General features: G+C 55.0%; 1 protein-coding gene across 8 annotated transcripts in view; it reads left to right on the forward strand.

Annotated features, from left to right (window-relative positions):
• The first annotated feature begins 9,857 nt into the window (after positions 1 to 9,857).
• The window catches only part of LOC104314452 (H(+)/Cl(-) exchange transporter 5), a 44,661-nt gene continuing 38,360 nt past the window's right edge, over positions 9,858 to 16,158 (forward strand). The window contains exons 1-3 of one of the 8 annotated variants that reach the window (XM_069810784.1): positions 9,858 to 10,001; positions 10,488 to 10,564; positions 13,059 to 13,253. Coding sequence is in view for 2 of the 8 variants with exons in the window: in XM_069810782.1 (XP_069666883.1) it covers positions 10,561 to 10,564 (4 nt within the window). In the remaining 6 variants the exon portion in view is untranslated. The remainder of the gene's footprint in view (positions 10,002 to 10,487; positions 10,565 to 13,058; positions 13,254 to 16,158) is intronic. The other 7 variants (XM_069810786.1, XM_069810785.1, XM_069810788.1 and 4 more) reach the window with 7 other exon arrangements.

The following is a 16,158-nucleotide window of genomic DNA, read 5'->3' on the forward strand; positions in this document are numbered from 1 at the left end:
GTGGGGGGACTCCCCGCCTGGCTGGGTCCCTGCCGGGTGAGTGGCTCGGTGGGGCAGGCAGAATGTGCTGCCGATGGGCGAATGGACCTGGAGGGAAGCTGAGCTTGGAGTGAGATTCGGCAGTTGTGAGGGATGCTCAGTCTCACCCCTGGGTTTCCTTTCCCCAGAAGCTGCCCCGTGAGCAGTGGGAGGACCGGGAGGAGCTCAGGGGAAAGGAGGAACGTGGGGCTCTGCTGGTCTCTGGGCTGGCAGTGCTGCCCTTCCTTCCCTGTGATGTCCGTGTGGCGCAGGGCCACGTGTGGCTCTGTTGCAACTGTCTGAGCAGGAAACGAGGCGGTTTTAGCTTCTTCCCTCACCCCTTGGTTCATGGGGTGCTGGTCAGGAGGATATTGGTCATCTAATCTGCCAGCCTGGGGCTTAGCGCTGCCACAGAAGTCTGCTGAACACACGTTAATCCTGCAAACTCAGGCGCTCGGGAGTGTGGTGGAAGCTTCTGAGCAGCCCCAGCAGAGCCCTGCGCAGGGCAGGTCACACACGGTGACACTTTCTGCCATCGCTCTCCCCATGCTGGGTGACGTGGCCGCTGATCTGCCTCCCAAACAGACCCCCCCGGCCCCATTGAGGGGCAGCCAGAGGATGGGGGTGGGAGCAGTGCGGTGGGGCCGGGGGCGGCAGTGATGCTTGGAGATGTGGCTGGTGATGCTCGGCTGCGCCACAGGGGCCAGAGCACCCCGCTCTGGGGGGAATCTCAGCCCACATCAATGGGACCAGGGCAGCAGGAGCTGTGGGGACTGTCCCTGACGTGCACACTGGTGATGGCAGCAAAGCCAGTGTCAGTCAGGACATTTCTTTTTTTTTCCCCTCTGAGTCATTGCACGCAGGCGTTTTGCCCTTGCAATCTAGCTCTGACTCCTGTATTTATTCCACCCACAGTCCCTTTCTGCCTCTGGGTATCACAAGCACCATACCAGCCTGTGTGGGAAGGGGATTTTTTTTTTTAAGACACCACCCCCGGCCCACCCAACAGCGTGGTCTCTGGCTGGGTCACGGCGATGCTCGGTGCGGGGCTGGGGAATCCCATGCCGTCGCCTTCCCTGGGTGCCGCTCGCCAGCTCGCACCAGTGCGGCGTCTGCAAACGTTGCTAAGCAGCTGCAGACATAAATACTTTCAAGCCCCAAATCTGCTGCAGCTGATACACCCCCTGCAGCAAAATAACAGACTCGGCGAAGTTCCAGAGGGGTTGTTTGTTGTGGGGGTTGCCAGGAGAGGGGTTTGGGTTTCACCCCCGGTTTCCTCCAGCCCCTCGAATCGGGCAGGCTACGTGGGTGCTGCCTGCGCCATGAGGCTGAGCTGTCCTGCGTTGCTCAGGATCCTCTCCAGGGCTCGTGGTACCTCCTGCGCCCAATGTTATAGCTGTCAGCAGCTGCTTGGGTTGGTGCTGGGAGGACGGTGGACCTGGCACTGGGCACCCCACAGTGCCAGTGATACATGTGGGTGGCGGGGTGACATGGGACCTAATGCCAGCGCTGTCCTGCCCAGCCTGCACCCACAACAGCAGCAATGGCGATGCTCAGCCTAAACCCCAGGGACGGTCTCATACACATCGCTGCAAGCAGACCCCCTTTGGGCACAGGGGCTCCAGCAGGTCCTCTAGGGACCCTGGGCAGGGACTGGGGACACACCTGGGCGGCAGAGTGCCACTGAGATGGGGGCTATGGCATCCACTGGGGGGGGGACAGTTGTCCAAGGGCTGTTTGTGCAGCCTGGGGGGACCACAGTCGACCGGCCACGCTCACGGGGTGGCTGAAAACCCAAGAGCAGGGAGGGCTGAGGCTGACCAAGGCGCTCAGTGTGGAGAGCTGGATGGCCCCTGTGTGCACGTGCGGTGCAGGTGCTGCAAAAATAATCAGCGTGAACGAGCACGTCCTGCAACATGTCAGTTCCTCCCCTGGGGCCCTCTTTGCTCAGCAGTTTGGAGGAGGCTGGACCAGGGCCAAGGAGCCACAGGGGCAGGCTGGACTTCGTGTGGGGCTCTGCAAAGAGTCTTGAGAGCGCTTTGGACCTTCCAGGGTGGGAATCCACCCTCTGGAGGCAACAGGAGCTAAGGGTACTGGAGGAGCGAGGGATGGGCAGCCCCTGAGCAGCACTGCCCATGGGATGCTGCAGCCCCCAGCATCAGCTGGGAGCTGCTGGTCCAGGCTGGTCGGGATGCAGGCATCAGAGAGCAGGGAAAGTGGGCTGCAGCCCCCCCCATCCCACCACGGTCAGTGCAGACAAAACCCAGCCCCAGCCAGGCTGGAGCAGGGACGTGGTATCTGCATGGGGCCACCTCCAAGGCTGCCACTGCTTCCAGCCATGCGTTCGCCGCCCCGAATCCTGCTGCCTGCTAACTGCTTGCTTGTTTTCTTAGAAGCGAGAGCAGCGCACGCGGGGCTGCCGAGGGACGGGAAGTGGCTAACCGGAGCCAAGGCAACTGCACAGGCCTCCTGCCTGCACCTTTTTCTTCAAGCCCAGCTGCAAACCCAGCCTCTCCAGAAACAGTGGTGGTTATTTACTAGCAGAGCAGGCACTACTCCAGCAGTAGGTCCCATACGCTCTTTTCATAGCGTCTTCGGTAAGCCCCCTTCTCCAGGCTGGAAGCATTCACCTCCAGCTGTGATGCCAGATCTCTTTGCGTCCTGGGGACCCGAACAGCCAGGCTGTGGCATGGAGGTGAGACATTTAGCAAAAGTGGCCACACAGAGGCTAGCTGGCAACCAGCTACCTCCCTCCCTTGCTGCACAGAGGGCAGCCGGAAACCTCCCTGGTGGCCACCACCAAAGAGACCACCTCTGGGCAGATGTTGCTTGTGCCTCCTTGTGTTCTTCCTCCCTCAGGAAGAAGGGATGGGGTGCCTTTTGCTGGATGGAGGTGTCCTTCAAGACTTATGGGGAGGCAGGACAAGCACGCACATATCAGGGCTTCTGTCTGTGCACAGAGGCTGATGGAGCGGGACACGGTCCCTCAGCCTGCCCTGGCTTGATGTTCTGACCTCCCCAGCCTCTGTGGGTGTAAAAAGAGTCACCAGAGTTCCCCTAAAGAAATTACAGGTTGAATTTCCTTCATCACACCCCACTGACTGGGTTAGCCCTGAGAAAGGCACGAGGTGAGGTGTTTCTTCACTAAAATACCATGGCAAAGAGCTGTTGCTCTTGCTGAGCTTAAAACCTAGTAGCAAGAGGGGCTCGACATCTAACTGCAGAAAGATTTGGGTCAGGACCTCAGTAGTCCCACCAAAAGTTCTTCATCCTCATGTAACCATGGCTCTCCGGTCCTCTCCCGAGTGCTGAGCTCCGCCAGCTCCAGCTGGGGTTTCTCCTCCAGCAACCAGGAGGACACTCGTGTGGTGCTGCCCAGGGCTGTGTGTGCTTGGGGACGCCTGTGCCACGCTGCATTTCAGAGGGGAACCACATCCTTCTGGGGAAGGGAAGTCCCTGGCTGCCCAGACAGCCTGGCTGTGGTGATGCAAGAGGCTCTAACTATTTTGGGAGATAACCTAAGCCTGGGGATGCCGTCTGCTGCTTCCTTTCTTTCCTGACAAGCCCTCTCATGTGTTTTGAGGGGAGATCTTTCCACATTTATGGGAAAGGAGAAGTAGGACCCTTGCACGTCCTGACTTAAAAGCATATTTTCCAGTATGCTTTTTGGCTGGAGGTAGAGAGTGGGGGGGGGGGCCAGGCACAGCTCTCATTGTAGTTCACATTTCCCCCCCAAAAGCCCAGCTCATCTCTCCTCACCAGCCCAGACCCCAGCTCATCCCATGCTGGTTTGAGGGTGTGAGATTCCCCCCTCCCAGGGCTGGCCGGCTGGCAGCAGTGAGGGGAGCGCCCCTGGGGGTCCCATCCTGGGGGGAGCGGGAAGGAGCACCGGCTCTGCGGGACCTGACCGTGAGCTGCATCCCTGCTCCAACCAGTGCCTGAAGGACCACCCCAGTGTGAATCCCTTCAGTGCTCAAATTCATCCCCGCAGCGCACAGTGGGATGCTGGCTCCAACCCGCGTCCCTCCAGGCTGCAGAGAGTACTGGTGTCAACCAGAGCTGTGGGTCTTGCTCCTGCTTTACACCCTCCGCTCTGATTTCCACCACCAGTGCCCTAAGGAAACCCCAAGGATGTTCCCCACCTCTGGGTGCCTCGGGGCAGCCCCTGGGAAGGTCAACAGTGACCTGGCAGTCCATGGAGACAGCATGCTATCCTTAAGAGCTGCCAGGGCAGGCAATGGGCCAGGTTTGTCCAGGGTGGCCTGGAGGCTTGTGCCTGCAGACCAGGCTGCAGAAGAGGGCTGGGAGGTTTCCTCAGCAGTGGTGCAACTGTGGTCGGTGTGGAGTGGGTGCTTTCCCCCCCAGGGATGCCAGCATCCCCGGATGAGAGGAGACAAGCTTCTCCAGGTCCTTGCTGAGGTTTCACCCAGATGGAGACCGAGGTGGGTGCCTGCAATCAGAGGGATTTTGTGGTGGTTTTTTTTTCCCCCTGGCTGCTGTTCCCCACTCAACCCCCACCTCCTGCTCGTCCATAGCGAACTGGGCTCTGACTTCATCCCCCAGGTATCCAAAGAGACAATGCTGGCGGTGGCGGCCAGCACGGCATCCTGTCCCCTCGCCTGCCCGGGTCACTTCCCGGGATTGTTCTGTTCTGCTCGGACAGGGGCTGGCCACTGGCTGTCCCTGGGGACGGGGAACTGATGAGCTTCACGTGCTTCTTGGCCAGCGGTATTTCATTCGGTGGCAGAGCACGTCTGGGGCACGGGATGACGGCAGGGAAAGGTTATCCTGCCTCTCCAGGTTTTCTCCTGCCGCCTTTCCCTCTGCTTCGTTAGGAGCTGCCTTCCTGCTGTCCCCACCAGCAGCAACGTTGGGCAGCCCCGGACTGTGGGGCAGGAGCCCGATTTCCATCCCAGCCAAAACCCTTTGGCTGACGTAGCTGAGACCGGCCCAGGTTGGGGCAAGCTCAAGGGAGAACAGAGGAACACAGCTGATCTGGGCCAGGGCTCCCTGCTGGCTTAGCTGGCATTAACCTCATAATTAAACTCATTAAACTAATACCAGGAGGGTCCAGCCCTTTGTCACCATTCCTTGGCACCAAGCCTGCATTCAAGCAGGGGGCTAAGCCTGCAAATAACGCTCCTCAACATAATCACCCCTGATTTTCTGCACCCAGAGGCTAGCAGTCTATTCATGAAATGATCTTTGGACTTGAAATATCTTTTTTTTTTTTCCCTTGTAATTCTTTATGCTTTGGTTAGCATGATGCCCAGCCACATGCTCCTTTCCTTACTGTGTCCCATGAGTTTTTGCATCCTGCCTGCACTACTGCTGTAGGGCATGTTTAAAGTTCACCTTTTTTCCCATTTTGCTGTGATATTTGCTTTTTCTGGGGGTGTGTTCCTTGCTATCTGTTGGCTTCCAGTTGCGTGCTGGCTGTCAGTACTTGTAAGGCCGATGCTGGGTAGATATTGGAGGTAGCCACTGAAGGCAAATATCAGGTGGATGAAGCAGCAGCATCCTCCCTGCAGCCTCACGTGGTCCAGAGCATCCCCATCCTTCTGCCCCACCTGGGTCAGCAGCTCCATCCCAGCACGGTCGCGTCGTGGGGTTGGAAGAGAAGCCAGTTGCTTCCTTTCTGAGGATCACCTCTGTCTTTACAGGGTACCCCAGGAGGGTACGGGGCCGAGCTCTCTGTTAGCAGCAGGATGAGGCCGTGCCTTCTGCAGGCAGCAGCGGCAGGCTGCACCCATCACTGGGACCTCTCTCTGGGTGCGCTCTCCAGGTGGGGTGCCAGATCCAGGGTGTCCCAGAGCATGGCAGGGATGGCTCCCAAAGCACCCAGTGCTTTGGACTGGGGTCTGCTGGGATGAGGTGGGTGGGGAGACAAGGAAACTGCAGCGGCACGGGAGGCAAAGGGCAGCAGGTTTGTCACAAAACAATGCCAAGGGGCAAACCAGGGGCTGTGCAGGTGAGGTGGTGGGACGCTGGATGCTCCCAGCTCCGTTCCCCCTGCCACGGCCACGTGTTTCCAGCTTCTGCTATTTCAGGGCTTCCTGTTTCCCTGAACTGAGCAGCTTCCCAGCAAGCTGGGGACAAGGCAGGCAGCTCTGGGGCTGGCCCTGCCTTTATGTGATGGGTCTGACTTTCACATTCAGCCGGGGGATTTTTTTTTCTTACTTCTGGTGAAGCTCCTGGGCAAGCGGCATAGAAAACAATGGGCAGGAAATCAGGGATGGGGTCTGCCTTCCCAGTCCCTGCAGCTCTGCCCGTGGAGTGTCTGCAAGTACCTCCAGGTCTGAGTTTCTCTTCCTAAAGCTCCTCCACAGAGCAGCCCAGTCACCGCAGCAGCGCTTGTCACTGTCGGGACAAGTGGGACAGCGGTGGAGTGGAGCAGAACCCTCTCCTTCCCTCTCTTCCCCAGCCCCACAGCCCTGCTCCTCCCTCACAAAGACCATTGCTTTGCAGAAAGTCTGTTTTCTGCTGAGGTTTTCAAGTTGCACCTCCCCAACCTGTTTGTTTCTGATTCTTCCAGGCCTTTGCATGCTATGCAAATGTGAAAAAAAATGTTGATTTTACAGGAGAAAAAAAAGAAGTTCATTTAATGGGAAAATGGTGGAGGTCACAGTCCTGCAGGAGCTGGACATGGGGCTGCTCTGGGGAGTCCTGAGGGCAAGGACCAACTCTGTGGGGCACACAGGATTTCCCAGATCTGGGGACAGTAACTTGGAGAAGGGGACCAGAAAGGGATCAAACCAGCAAGCAGGGCAGGAGAGACCCACTCGCTGCTGCCATGTGTGCTGGCAGGACACGGGTTCTCACCATCCCTAGGGAGGGACGTGTTGCCCGCCTGCCTCTCTCCATCAGCCCTGATGCCTGGAGCACGGAGTGGGGAGGAAGGTGGAAGGCCAAATCCAGTAGCCCCTGCTCCTGCTGCTGCTCCTGGAGGTGGGCTGAGAGCACAGCCCAGCTCCGTGCATGTCTAAAGGGTGGGAGCACCACACTGTACACAAGGACGTGGTGGGGCTGGCTGCATCCAGCAGAACTGCCTGGGGCTGAGGCCAGAGGAGCTGGGGCTCATTTCTTGGCATTAATCCCCTGGGGAGCCTGGATGAGCTATGTCATCACAGAGAAGATCAGATGAACTTTATCTTCGCTTGATCAGGACTTGAGGCAGTGTCTTCCTCTTCTAAAGGATCTTCACTTCCATGGCATGATGCTGGTGCCATCTTCTAGGGTCACCGTTATGGTAAAACTAAGATGTCTCTTCTCCCACGTCCTGAAAACGGGAACGTTGCCAGCCCCACTGTGACGTTCACCCTCCTTGCTACCTCTCCTGGTGGGACACAGGAGGTCCGAGGGTAACAGGGCATTGGTGAAGCCTTTCAATGAAGAGATGTAGGGCCATCTTCCCACGTGCCATCTGAGGAGACGTTCCTTAGGGAAGCGAGCACATCTGTGCAGCATCTGTGCATCTCCATCCGAGCTGGAGCTGGGAGCTCGCAGAGACTCCCCAGCTCAGTGAACCGCTGTTCCTGGGACAAGGGAAGAGCCAGGGGCTTGGATCCTGCCCTGCCCTGGTCCTCTCATGCCTGCAGGGCTGTCTACTACCAGACTCAGCCTCAGGAATGAGACAGATCCTTGGTCCTCTTCCAGGAGCATCATCCCACCGCGTCCTCAGCACGGCTTCGTGCTTTTCTGGGTTGTCTCCCAGCAGGGACCGGCCACGCTTCCAGGCCCAGAGAATAAACTAGCCAGATTTTGAGCCAGTCTCCATCGGAGGAGGAGGTCCAAGGCCACCAAGGGATACCCAGGGAGCTCAAGCACGGTGCTCCTGGCTGGCGGTGGGCTCTGCCTGGCCGGGCAGCTCCTGCCCGCACCATTGCTGCCCTCTAGTGCTGCCAGTATCCCCACTACTGCCTGTCCCCAGGCTAACTGGTGGGACTGGTGATAGACTGGGAGGTGGGCTCTGATGGTGGGGCTGCATTGGTGGGCGCTGGCTCCTTCTGGGGGCATGACCCATAACTGCCCCAGCTGCTGCTCCGAGGAGCTTAGTGCTGCTGAGGATGTTCATGTGCTGAAGCCGGGGCGGGGAATCCCCATAAAAACTGCTACCTGTGAGTCCTCCATCAAAGTGCTTGGCCTATGGACACAGGTGGGAAGAAGGGAAACTGAGGCACTGTGGCTCTCCCTCCTCCCCAGCTCACGCAGCAGCTCAGTGCTCTGTTCTGATGGTGCCCCCAGTTTGGCATGAGGGGGTTTACGGGGAGGGTTCAGGCAGAGACCAGTGGGTGCAGCCAAACCTGGGGGGGTCTGGGCTGGGGGGGAGCTGGGTTTAGCCCCCAGAGCCCTGAGGTGCCCATCTGGTGGGGCTTGGGTGGGGAGAAGTGGAGGGGTGCTGGGTTTAGGATGGTTTTAGGACTGCCTTTTCTCTTCCAGACTTGTCCGCTTTGGGGGACGGGAGGGATGGAGCCTTCTGGGGAAGCAGGGAGAGCCACCAGCCCCTCCCCTCTGCCCTGGCTCAGGGGGTCCGGTGCTGGCCTGGGGCAGGCTGTTGTCAGTGGGGTTGTCCTCTGCGGCCATGCCACAAGCCAGAGCAGACCTTGGGTAAAAAGCTGTGTTTTCCCGACATCGAGCCCTTGTTTTAAACCCACCTGTCTTCCGTCTTATGTATTTTCTGCCCCAGTGGACCCTCCCTGGGTCCGGCCGGCTCCCCTTCAGCATGGCACGGAAAGCAGGGATGGGGGCACCGAGGCAAGCGAGCTGGTGCCAAGGGACAGGTTGTCTGCGAGTCACGGAAAGCACTAACATCTTTTGTGAGTATTTAATTAATTGGGAGGGACAAGTATTCCTGGAGCTGGAAACTTTCCCATTCCTGTGGGCATTTTCCCACAGGCTTCCCATCACAGTCAGACTTCGGGGGGCTGGAAAGTGCCCCTTCATGTATAAGGATGTGTTCTCCAGCTGGCGGTGTTTAGGGAGAGACACTCCTCCGTGTCCCCCCGACTCCGCCGCGGTGGCCAGGGGGAAGGGTGGGCGAGGGAAGGAGGGACACTTATTTTTAAGACCAGGTGAAAAACATCCCCCCACAAGCAGTTTGGCAGCAGCGATGTCCCAGCCTGGGGTTGGGTGGTGTCGCATGAGCTGAGGTCAGGGAAAAGCAAGAGATATTGGGGTCGGGTCCAGCCCTCCTCACCTATGGGGTGGGATTTTTCCCAAGGGTTTCAGCATGGGGGGGGTGTCCCAGCATGGGGGGGGGTCCCAGTGGGGCTCATGGAGGAGGGCAGAGAATCTCGCCAGGACCCTTGGGACCCCCAGCCCAGCTGGGGGAGATGGGGGTGAGCAATAGGGGGGTTAGCAATGGGAAGGGGGGAGTCAATGATGGGGTGGGGGTCTCTGCTGGGGAGGCCAGTGATGGGGGAGTCAGTGATGGGGGCAATGATGGGGGTCTGCAATGGCAGGGGGACAGCAGCAATGGGGGGGGGGGGTCAGCCATGGGGAGTCTTTGCTGGTGGGTCAGCGATGGGGGGGGTCTTCTGTGGGGTGGGCCAACAATGGGGGGGCAGAGATGGGGAGGCCAGGGATGAGGGTGGTGAGTGTTGGGGGAGTCTGAGGTGGGGGAGGACGGACAGGGGCAGGGTGGAGGTGCGATTCGCGCCATGGCCTCACACAGGGGACCCCCGCCGCCCCTCCTTGCAGAACGAGGAGCGTACCGCTTTAAGAACCCGGCGCCCACACTCAAGATGGCGCCGACAAGGCGCGCCCCGTCCTTCAACAGCGCAGCAGCGCGCCTGCGCACAAAGCCCTGCCCGGAGGGCGGGGCGACGTGCCGTCACGTGGGCGCCCCGGCCCCGCCCCGCCGTGGGTGGAGCCGCCCCGTCGCGCAGGTGCAGCGGCCGCGGGGCCGGGGCCGGGGCCGGGGCCGGGCTCGGGCTCGGCCTCAGCGGCGGGGGTCGGCGGAGCGGGAGCCTGGAGCGGCGGAGGTACGGGGCGAGGGGCCGGGGGAGGCGGGGTGGGTCGTCCCCGGGGTAGCTGTGGGGCTGAGGTGTTTGGGCGGGAGGGGAGGGGGTGTGGGGCGGCCGTGGGGCCGGGCCTGTGGCCGCCCGTCCCCCCTCTTCGCCCCTTTTTCTCCTTTTTCTCCTTTTTCTCCCCCTCCTTCTCCCCCTGCGCTGGGCGATGGTGCCCTTGGTCTCGGGGTGGGGAGGGACGCGGATGTCGCAGCTGGAGGCGGGAAGCAGGAGCTTTGGCAAAAGCTGGCGTGGGAAGTCGAAGAGAATCGTGCAGTGGGAGAATTCCTGGATCCCCGGGTCGGGCGGGGATGATCTCCACGAAGCTTGACAGGAGCCCAGCGTCTGGAGCGCCTGCAGCCCCGCTGACGCTTACCCCCACCCCGGTTTAGCGCTGGGGAAGGCTGTCTGTGTGTCCTGGCCGCCTTTTCTTGCCTGAGCAAGTCACTCTTTCTCTTCCAGCAGCTCCAAGAAGCATCAGACCAAAGGCAGGAGCAGCTGAGCCTTGGGAGAAGGTACCAATGCCGCTTGTTGGATGGGTAAATGATCCTCTCATCGTCGCGATTGACCTCTCTTGTGGGTGAACTCTGGTGCTGAGAGCAGAGGACCGGGATCGGGCAGCATACGGCGATGTGATGAGCTGCTGGGAGGGCACGTCACCCGCTTTCCTTTCTGTCTGCCGCTGATGGAGCGCGTGTGGGCAGAGCTGGTGTCCCTCCGTTTGTTTGGGTGCTCAAGGAAAATTCCCATCTGAAGGAGCCTCCAGGAATAGATGGGGCGAGAAATAGGGCAGCCAGAGTTTGGGAATCCTTTAGCACAACGTGTGTTACCAGCCTCTGGGTGTTGTGAGCTTTCAGTAGTCCAAGTTTTAAAGCCTTCGTTAATCTTTAAGGTTGTACCTCTTTTTTTTTTCTTTTGCAGCAAGAATGAACGGAATGATTTAGCTTTTTATACTTGTGCAGAGCAGGTGTTTGTGAAATGCACACTTCATAATTTTCCCAGTGTTGGTGGTTCTGTTCTGGGCTCCTGGTGGCCATGGGGCAGGAGTGTGAGCACCAGCACCTGGGAGGCAATGGGGACATGTGGCTGGCAGACACTGCTGTGCCTCTGACTCCCTTTGTTCCCAGAAGAACTTGAAAACAGGATTATTTTTGGTTTTGAGATACTGTTTGAATGATGGTTGTATAAAGTAGCGAATTGTTTTTCATTCTTTGGGATGCAATGGCCAGATAATCTTCTTGCTGGCCAGAGCTGGAGCCTTGCTGAGCTGCTCCTTTCTGAAATGGCCTGCCACCCTCTGCACGGTTATAGGTGAAGGTCTGTGTTATATGACCTTCAACTTGGTTGCACCAAAATATCTTTTGAGGTTTGGATTTGGTTTGCCCTGGGTTTTGTGGCGTTGTCACTAACAGTTGTTCTCCGCTCACCAATAAGCTGACATGCTTTGGGAGCAGCACCCAAACAAAAGTGTGTTTTTTAATGGAGTTGCATTGTCCCTGCACCTTCTCACACCCCCCTGTACACCACACACACTTGAAAACATAACAGCAAATTTCCTTTGGTCTCCCTGTAAACTTGTGACTCATGACCTACAGGTCATGATCTTCAGCTACCGGAAAGCTGCAGAAGTTAGAAAATCACCATGGGCCCTGAAATACCAAAGCTCATTTCTCTTTTCTCCTGCTGTGTTTTGTTAGAGGTTCTTGGGAAGTTGTGCCACACAGACATACTTTTCTTTTTTCTCATGTCCCTTGCCATACAGCTGTGCTGCTGCTTTCTGCTGCCGTGTGCTCTTGGTAACCCTATTGCATTTCAGGACTGGGTAACACTGCGAGGCAAGGTTTTCTTTTCATCTAAATACTTTCCTTCGGTTGTTCTCCAGCATTGTTTTGTCCAATTTGCATTCGATCTGGTTTGTTTAAAAAAAAAAAAAAAAAAGCCATGACACTGGTAATTGAGTAAGAAATGTGGCTGTAACACCAATATTTCAGGAAATATCTGTTAATGATACATTATTCTTTCTGCTGTAGATGTCTTGGCAAGGCAAAAAGCCAGTTGTGCAATTGTCGCATTGCAGCGTGCAATTAGAACACGGAGTCGCTTGCTTTCTGGATAAAGGGCTGCTCTTCATGAACAACTGGTTTAATGGGACGAATTGTGGGGTGAGCTCTTAGGTCGGCAGCTGTTACTGTCACACGAGCCGGTGGTGACAGGGTTCAGCAGAAGGGTTTAAATAATTGGGGAAGCCTGACAGTGCAGGGGGACAGTGGCTCTGGTGTGGGACAGTGGTGGGTGGCTTCAGGCTTGGGGAGGGTCTTCTGCTGCTGAGATGCCTGGATAAATCTCCTGCAGGACCTAGGCTTGTGCTGCTGCTGCCTAGATTTAGTATGGAGATTCTAAGTGCAGGGTAATGTACACAAATTTTCTTTTTGTACCTGGGAATAGCATTTTCAAGGATGTGTCTGTGCGGTGGTGGTGGCATCCTCCCCTCAGATCGAGCTGCTTGCTGCAGCTCTGTGGGCTCTCAAGGCTCGCCTGCTGCTTCTGCTCCTTTGCCCTGTGTCCGCCTTTACCCACCTCCTCCTTCCCCAACACCGACATTATTCCTTTCCCTCTGCCACAGTTCCTCATTTTCTTCTTCCATCCTTGGTGTGGAAGGTGGCACCAGCTGTGACTCCAGCTGGATCTGGTCACTAGTGAAGGAAGGCAAACCTGCCCCCCCAAATTCCTCACCTTGAGCATGCTTACATAGGGCTAGAGTTCATCCGTATAATATCACAAGTCATTTGGGTGTTTAGCGGGTGGGTGAAGTCTGACCGGCTGGCTGGCGCCCCAGACTGTGTGCACAGCCAGGTGAGGGCTGGCGGTGGCTGACGTTGCCATCATCTGGTCTTAGACTCGTCCAGCGGGTTTGGGAGTTTGGATTCCCGTCTGAGTGCAGAATTGACAGCGTGGGTTTGAATATTTATGTGCATCTTGCATCATGCTTTTAATTATTCCTGCTGGAATAACAACTGGCTCTTGGTAATGCAGCACAGCTTCATGTGCAGTTGTTGCTGAAGGACTGCGAGCCCTGGTTTTGGAAGATCCTTTTCTGAATGAGTCCCTTGAGCGTGGAATCCCACCTGTCTCCTCAGTGTGGCTTGGGCAGCATCCGAAGGCAGAGCAGATGAGGGGCCTTGGGGAGCCAGCCGCGTGAGAGGGACCAGGCACACCGCTTCAGCCAAGGTAACCCTGGGCACTTCCGTGTCTGCTTGATAGGAGAAGCTACAAAACCAGATGATTTGGACTTCTGTGGTCCTGCATACCCATCGCTGTCACGCTGCAGATGTTTGTCTCATGCTTTTGATTTGAGGCCAGTGCTTGGATACTGTGAAGCGGTGCAAAACCACTGTGACTAGTGTTTCAGGACTTGCTGTGGTGCCGCTGGTGGTGTTTTATAGTTGTTCCCTTTCTGCACAGCTGTGTCATGGAAGGTGGGATGTCGGATGTGTGGCCCTGCATCCTTAGGGTGAAACCGTTGAGGGTTTCCTTGGCAGCCATTCGTTTCTCAAGGCTGAGGAATGGGTGAGACTGTCTCCAGGGAAGGTGGCTGTTGCAGCACCCTGTTGTTATCTGGAGAAGAAAGAAGTGGTTGTGCTGTAGGGCAGAGTCAGGTCGTCTCCAGGACAGAGCAGACTGCCGGGGAAGCTCCTTCTGTCTGTGTATGGCTCTTTTTCGGTCAAACTTCAGCAGCCAACTGACTGAACTTTGGATTTGTCTGTGTAGTGGACATAGATGTGCTTCAGTCAGAAGAAGAGATGCTACAGGCGTGCTTGGGTAATAGAGTTAGGGGAGATGAGAATACCCAGATGAACACTTTGGTCAGATAGGGGCAACCGATGGCTTTTTGGGGGGTGGAAGATTTTCATCATGTCCCTGACTTTCGTCTTAATAGTCCTTTTGCCTCCTCATGGGTTTTTGCTTTAAGCAGAAAATTCTCAAGAAATTTAAGAACTGTAGTGAGACCTACACAGGGTATGTAAAATTACTGTGATTTTTTTTTTTTCCTTCTTTAGTGACACCTGCTACAATATCACTTTTTAAAAGTTTTCAGTAAAAGAAGTACTGCTGCAGTCAGCAGCAGTCCGTTTCTGCTCTTCTTTGAGACAGTTAGGACCATAATTGATAAAAGGAAAATAATTTTTGTGTTTGTATAGTGTCCATGATCTCTTAAGTGCTGCACGACAGTAAGTGGAATGGTTGTTGATGAAATGTATGTGCAGTTGCATTTTCCAGAACGCATTATAGCAAACAGCATGGAAGGTGTCCATTAACAGAGGGTCTGAAACCTGCATCGTGATGCTGCTGCCTGCTGTGGATGAGGCTAGCGTGCCGCTGCTGAGGCTTGACTCCCAGAGGTGCTTCCTGAGAACCTGGCTGGAAATTAAGTAGAGGGTCAGGCTGCTGATTTCAGTGGCTGTAGCTGCTCTACTCTCTAGCCAAATTTCACTTTTCCCAAAGGGGATAAGGAAACCTCTTTGTATTTTGAGGGTGCTGGTGTCATGGGTAGCTACAGAACATTTGGACACCGAAACATTGCAGCTTCTGCTGTTGGAGGGTGGAAGGTGAGCTATTGAATGTGTGTCCTGATTTTGTAGGAGGCTGAACCATCTGTAGAAATTCAATGAGTCCTGAGAGCTGCTTCAATGTTGCAGTCAGCGAGTTAGCCCTGTTGTTTGTGTGCCAGCTTGTTCTAGTTCAATGCAATGGGTTTCAGACCTTTTGGACTGCAATTCAGTACTTCCAACATGCCATTTTTCTCCCCCCCCCCCCCACCCCTTCAGAAACTTCTGTTTGTTTTTTAAAACATCTACTGACTGTACAAGGAAAGAGCATGTGTACTTTGGTTCGAATAGCCAGTCAGCCTGAGAAGGTGCCTGCAAGCAGGATGAAATCCATTGCTTTGACAAAAATGTAGAAAATCAGCTACATCACATGCACTGAGCAGCTCAGATGGATTTCATGGAGAGGGAGATGTTGGAAAGGTAACTTTTGTGCGCAACGCTCGGGACCTAGCTGCTTCATAGCATTTGGTGTGTGCCAGTTTTAATTCTCACTGCAGTTTGGCAGCATATCTTTGGATCATTAACGCCACCTCCCTGGGGAAGCTTAGCGGCAGTTCTTGCCAGAGCTCCCGTTCTCCTCCCGTAACCCCCTTACTATCGTGTCGGGAGAGGCTTTCCAGAGGCTTTTCTCACCAAGGATTTTGTGCAAGTTGGGTGCTTTATGTTCTCTTTGTGCCTCAGAAAATCCCCAGTTAAGACTGTTGTAGCCTATATTTCAGTAATTTGGGTGTTTTCTACCTTGTCAAGCAAGAAGCAGAACTGCAGTCTCCCCAAAATAAGTCTTAACCAAATACCACGTAATGCTGTTTGAATTTCAGAGTGTGCTGTGAAGTGTCTCTTAAAAACAAACAAAAAGATAAGGTACTCTGCTGGAAGAGATACAGTACTTGGCACTTAACAAAAGTATGAAATGACAGGTTTCCAGCTGAAACTTGATGCAAGCTTGAAACTAAACTGGACTATAAAATACAGTTGGAAATATTTGTTGAAATCTTGCTATTGTAGCCACAATGGTCCTTATTCTTTACAAAAAAAAAAAAAAAAAAAGGAAAAAAGGGAAAAAGGAAAGGAAAAGAGGAAAAAAGTGGTGGTGTTTGAGGAGAGATGGTATTTTATCAGTGGTTGTTTGGCTTTTTTTTGTCTGACACAGTTTTAGGTATAAACATTAGATCTGAAGGACTTCAGCTCTGTAATAGCAAATTCTTGTCCTTTTTGAATTCCATTAAAATAACTAAATGTAACAGATATGGAAAGAATGGGATGATTGTAAGTCATGTAATCCAAAAGTGAAGATCCTCTGTGTTAGTGTTGTACAGCTAGTGGTTGTGGTGTATGAATAGCATGTGGCTATGAGGAGTTACATTTTTAACCTGAAAAGAGTTTACAAAACACTAGTTCTGTGGCTGCAGTAACTTATTTTAGTTGTGAAGTAGAAAATTATCTGTACCTTTAATAAATTGACTTACTTTCTTGTTTGCCCTATCAGGGTAAACATGAAAAGACCAGTATTTAAAAATGCTGCTGTC

This window comes from Haliaeetus albicilla, chromosome 23, assembly GCF_947461875.1.
Source record: "Haliaeetus albicilla chromosome 23, bHalAlb1.1, whole genome shotgun sequence".
NCBI classification, from domain to species: domain Eukaryota; kingdom Metazoa; phylum Chordata; class Aves; order Accipitriformes; family Accipitridae; genus Haliaeetus; species Haliaeetus albicilla.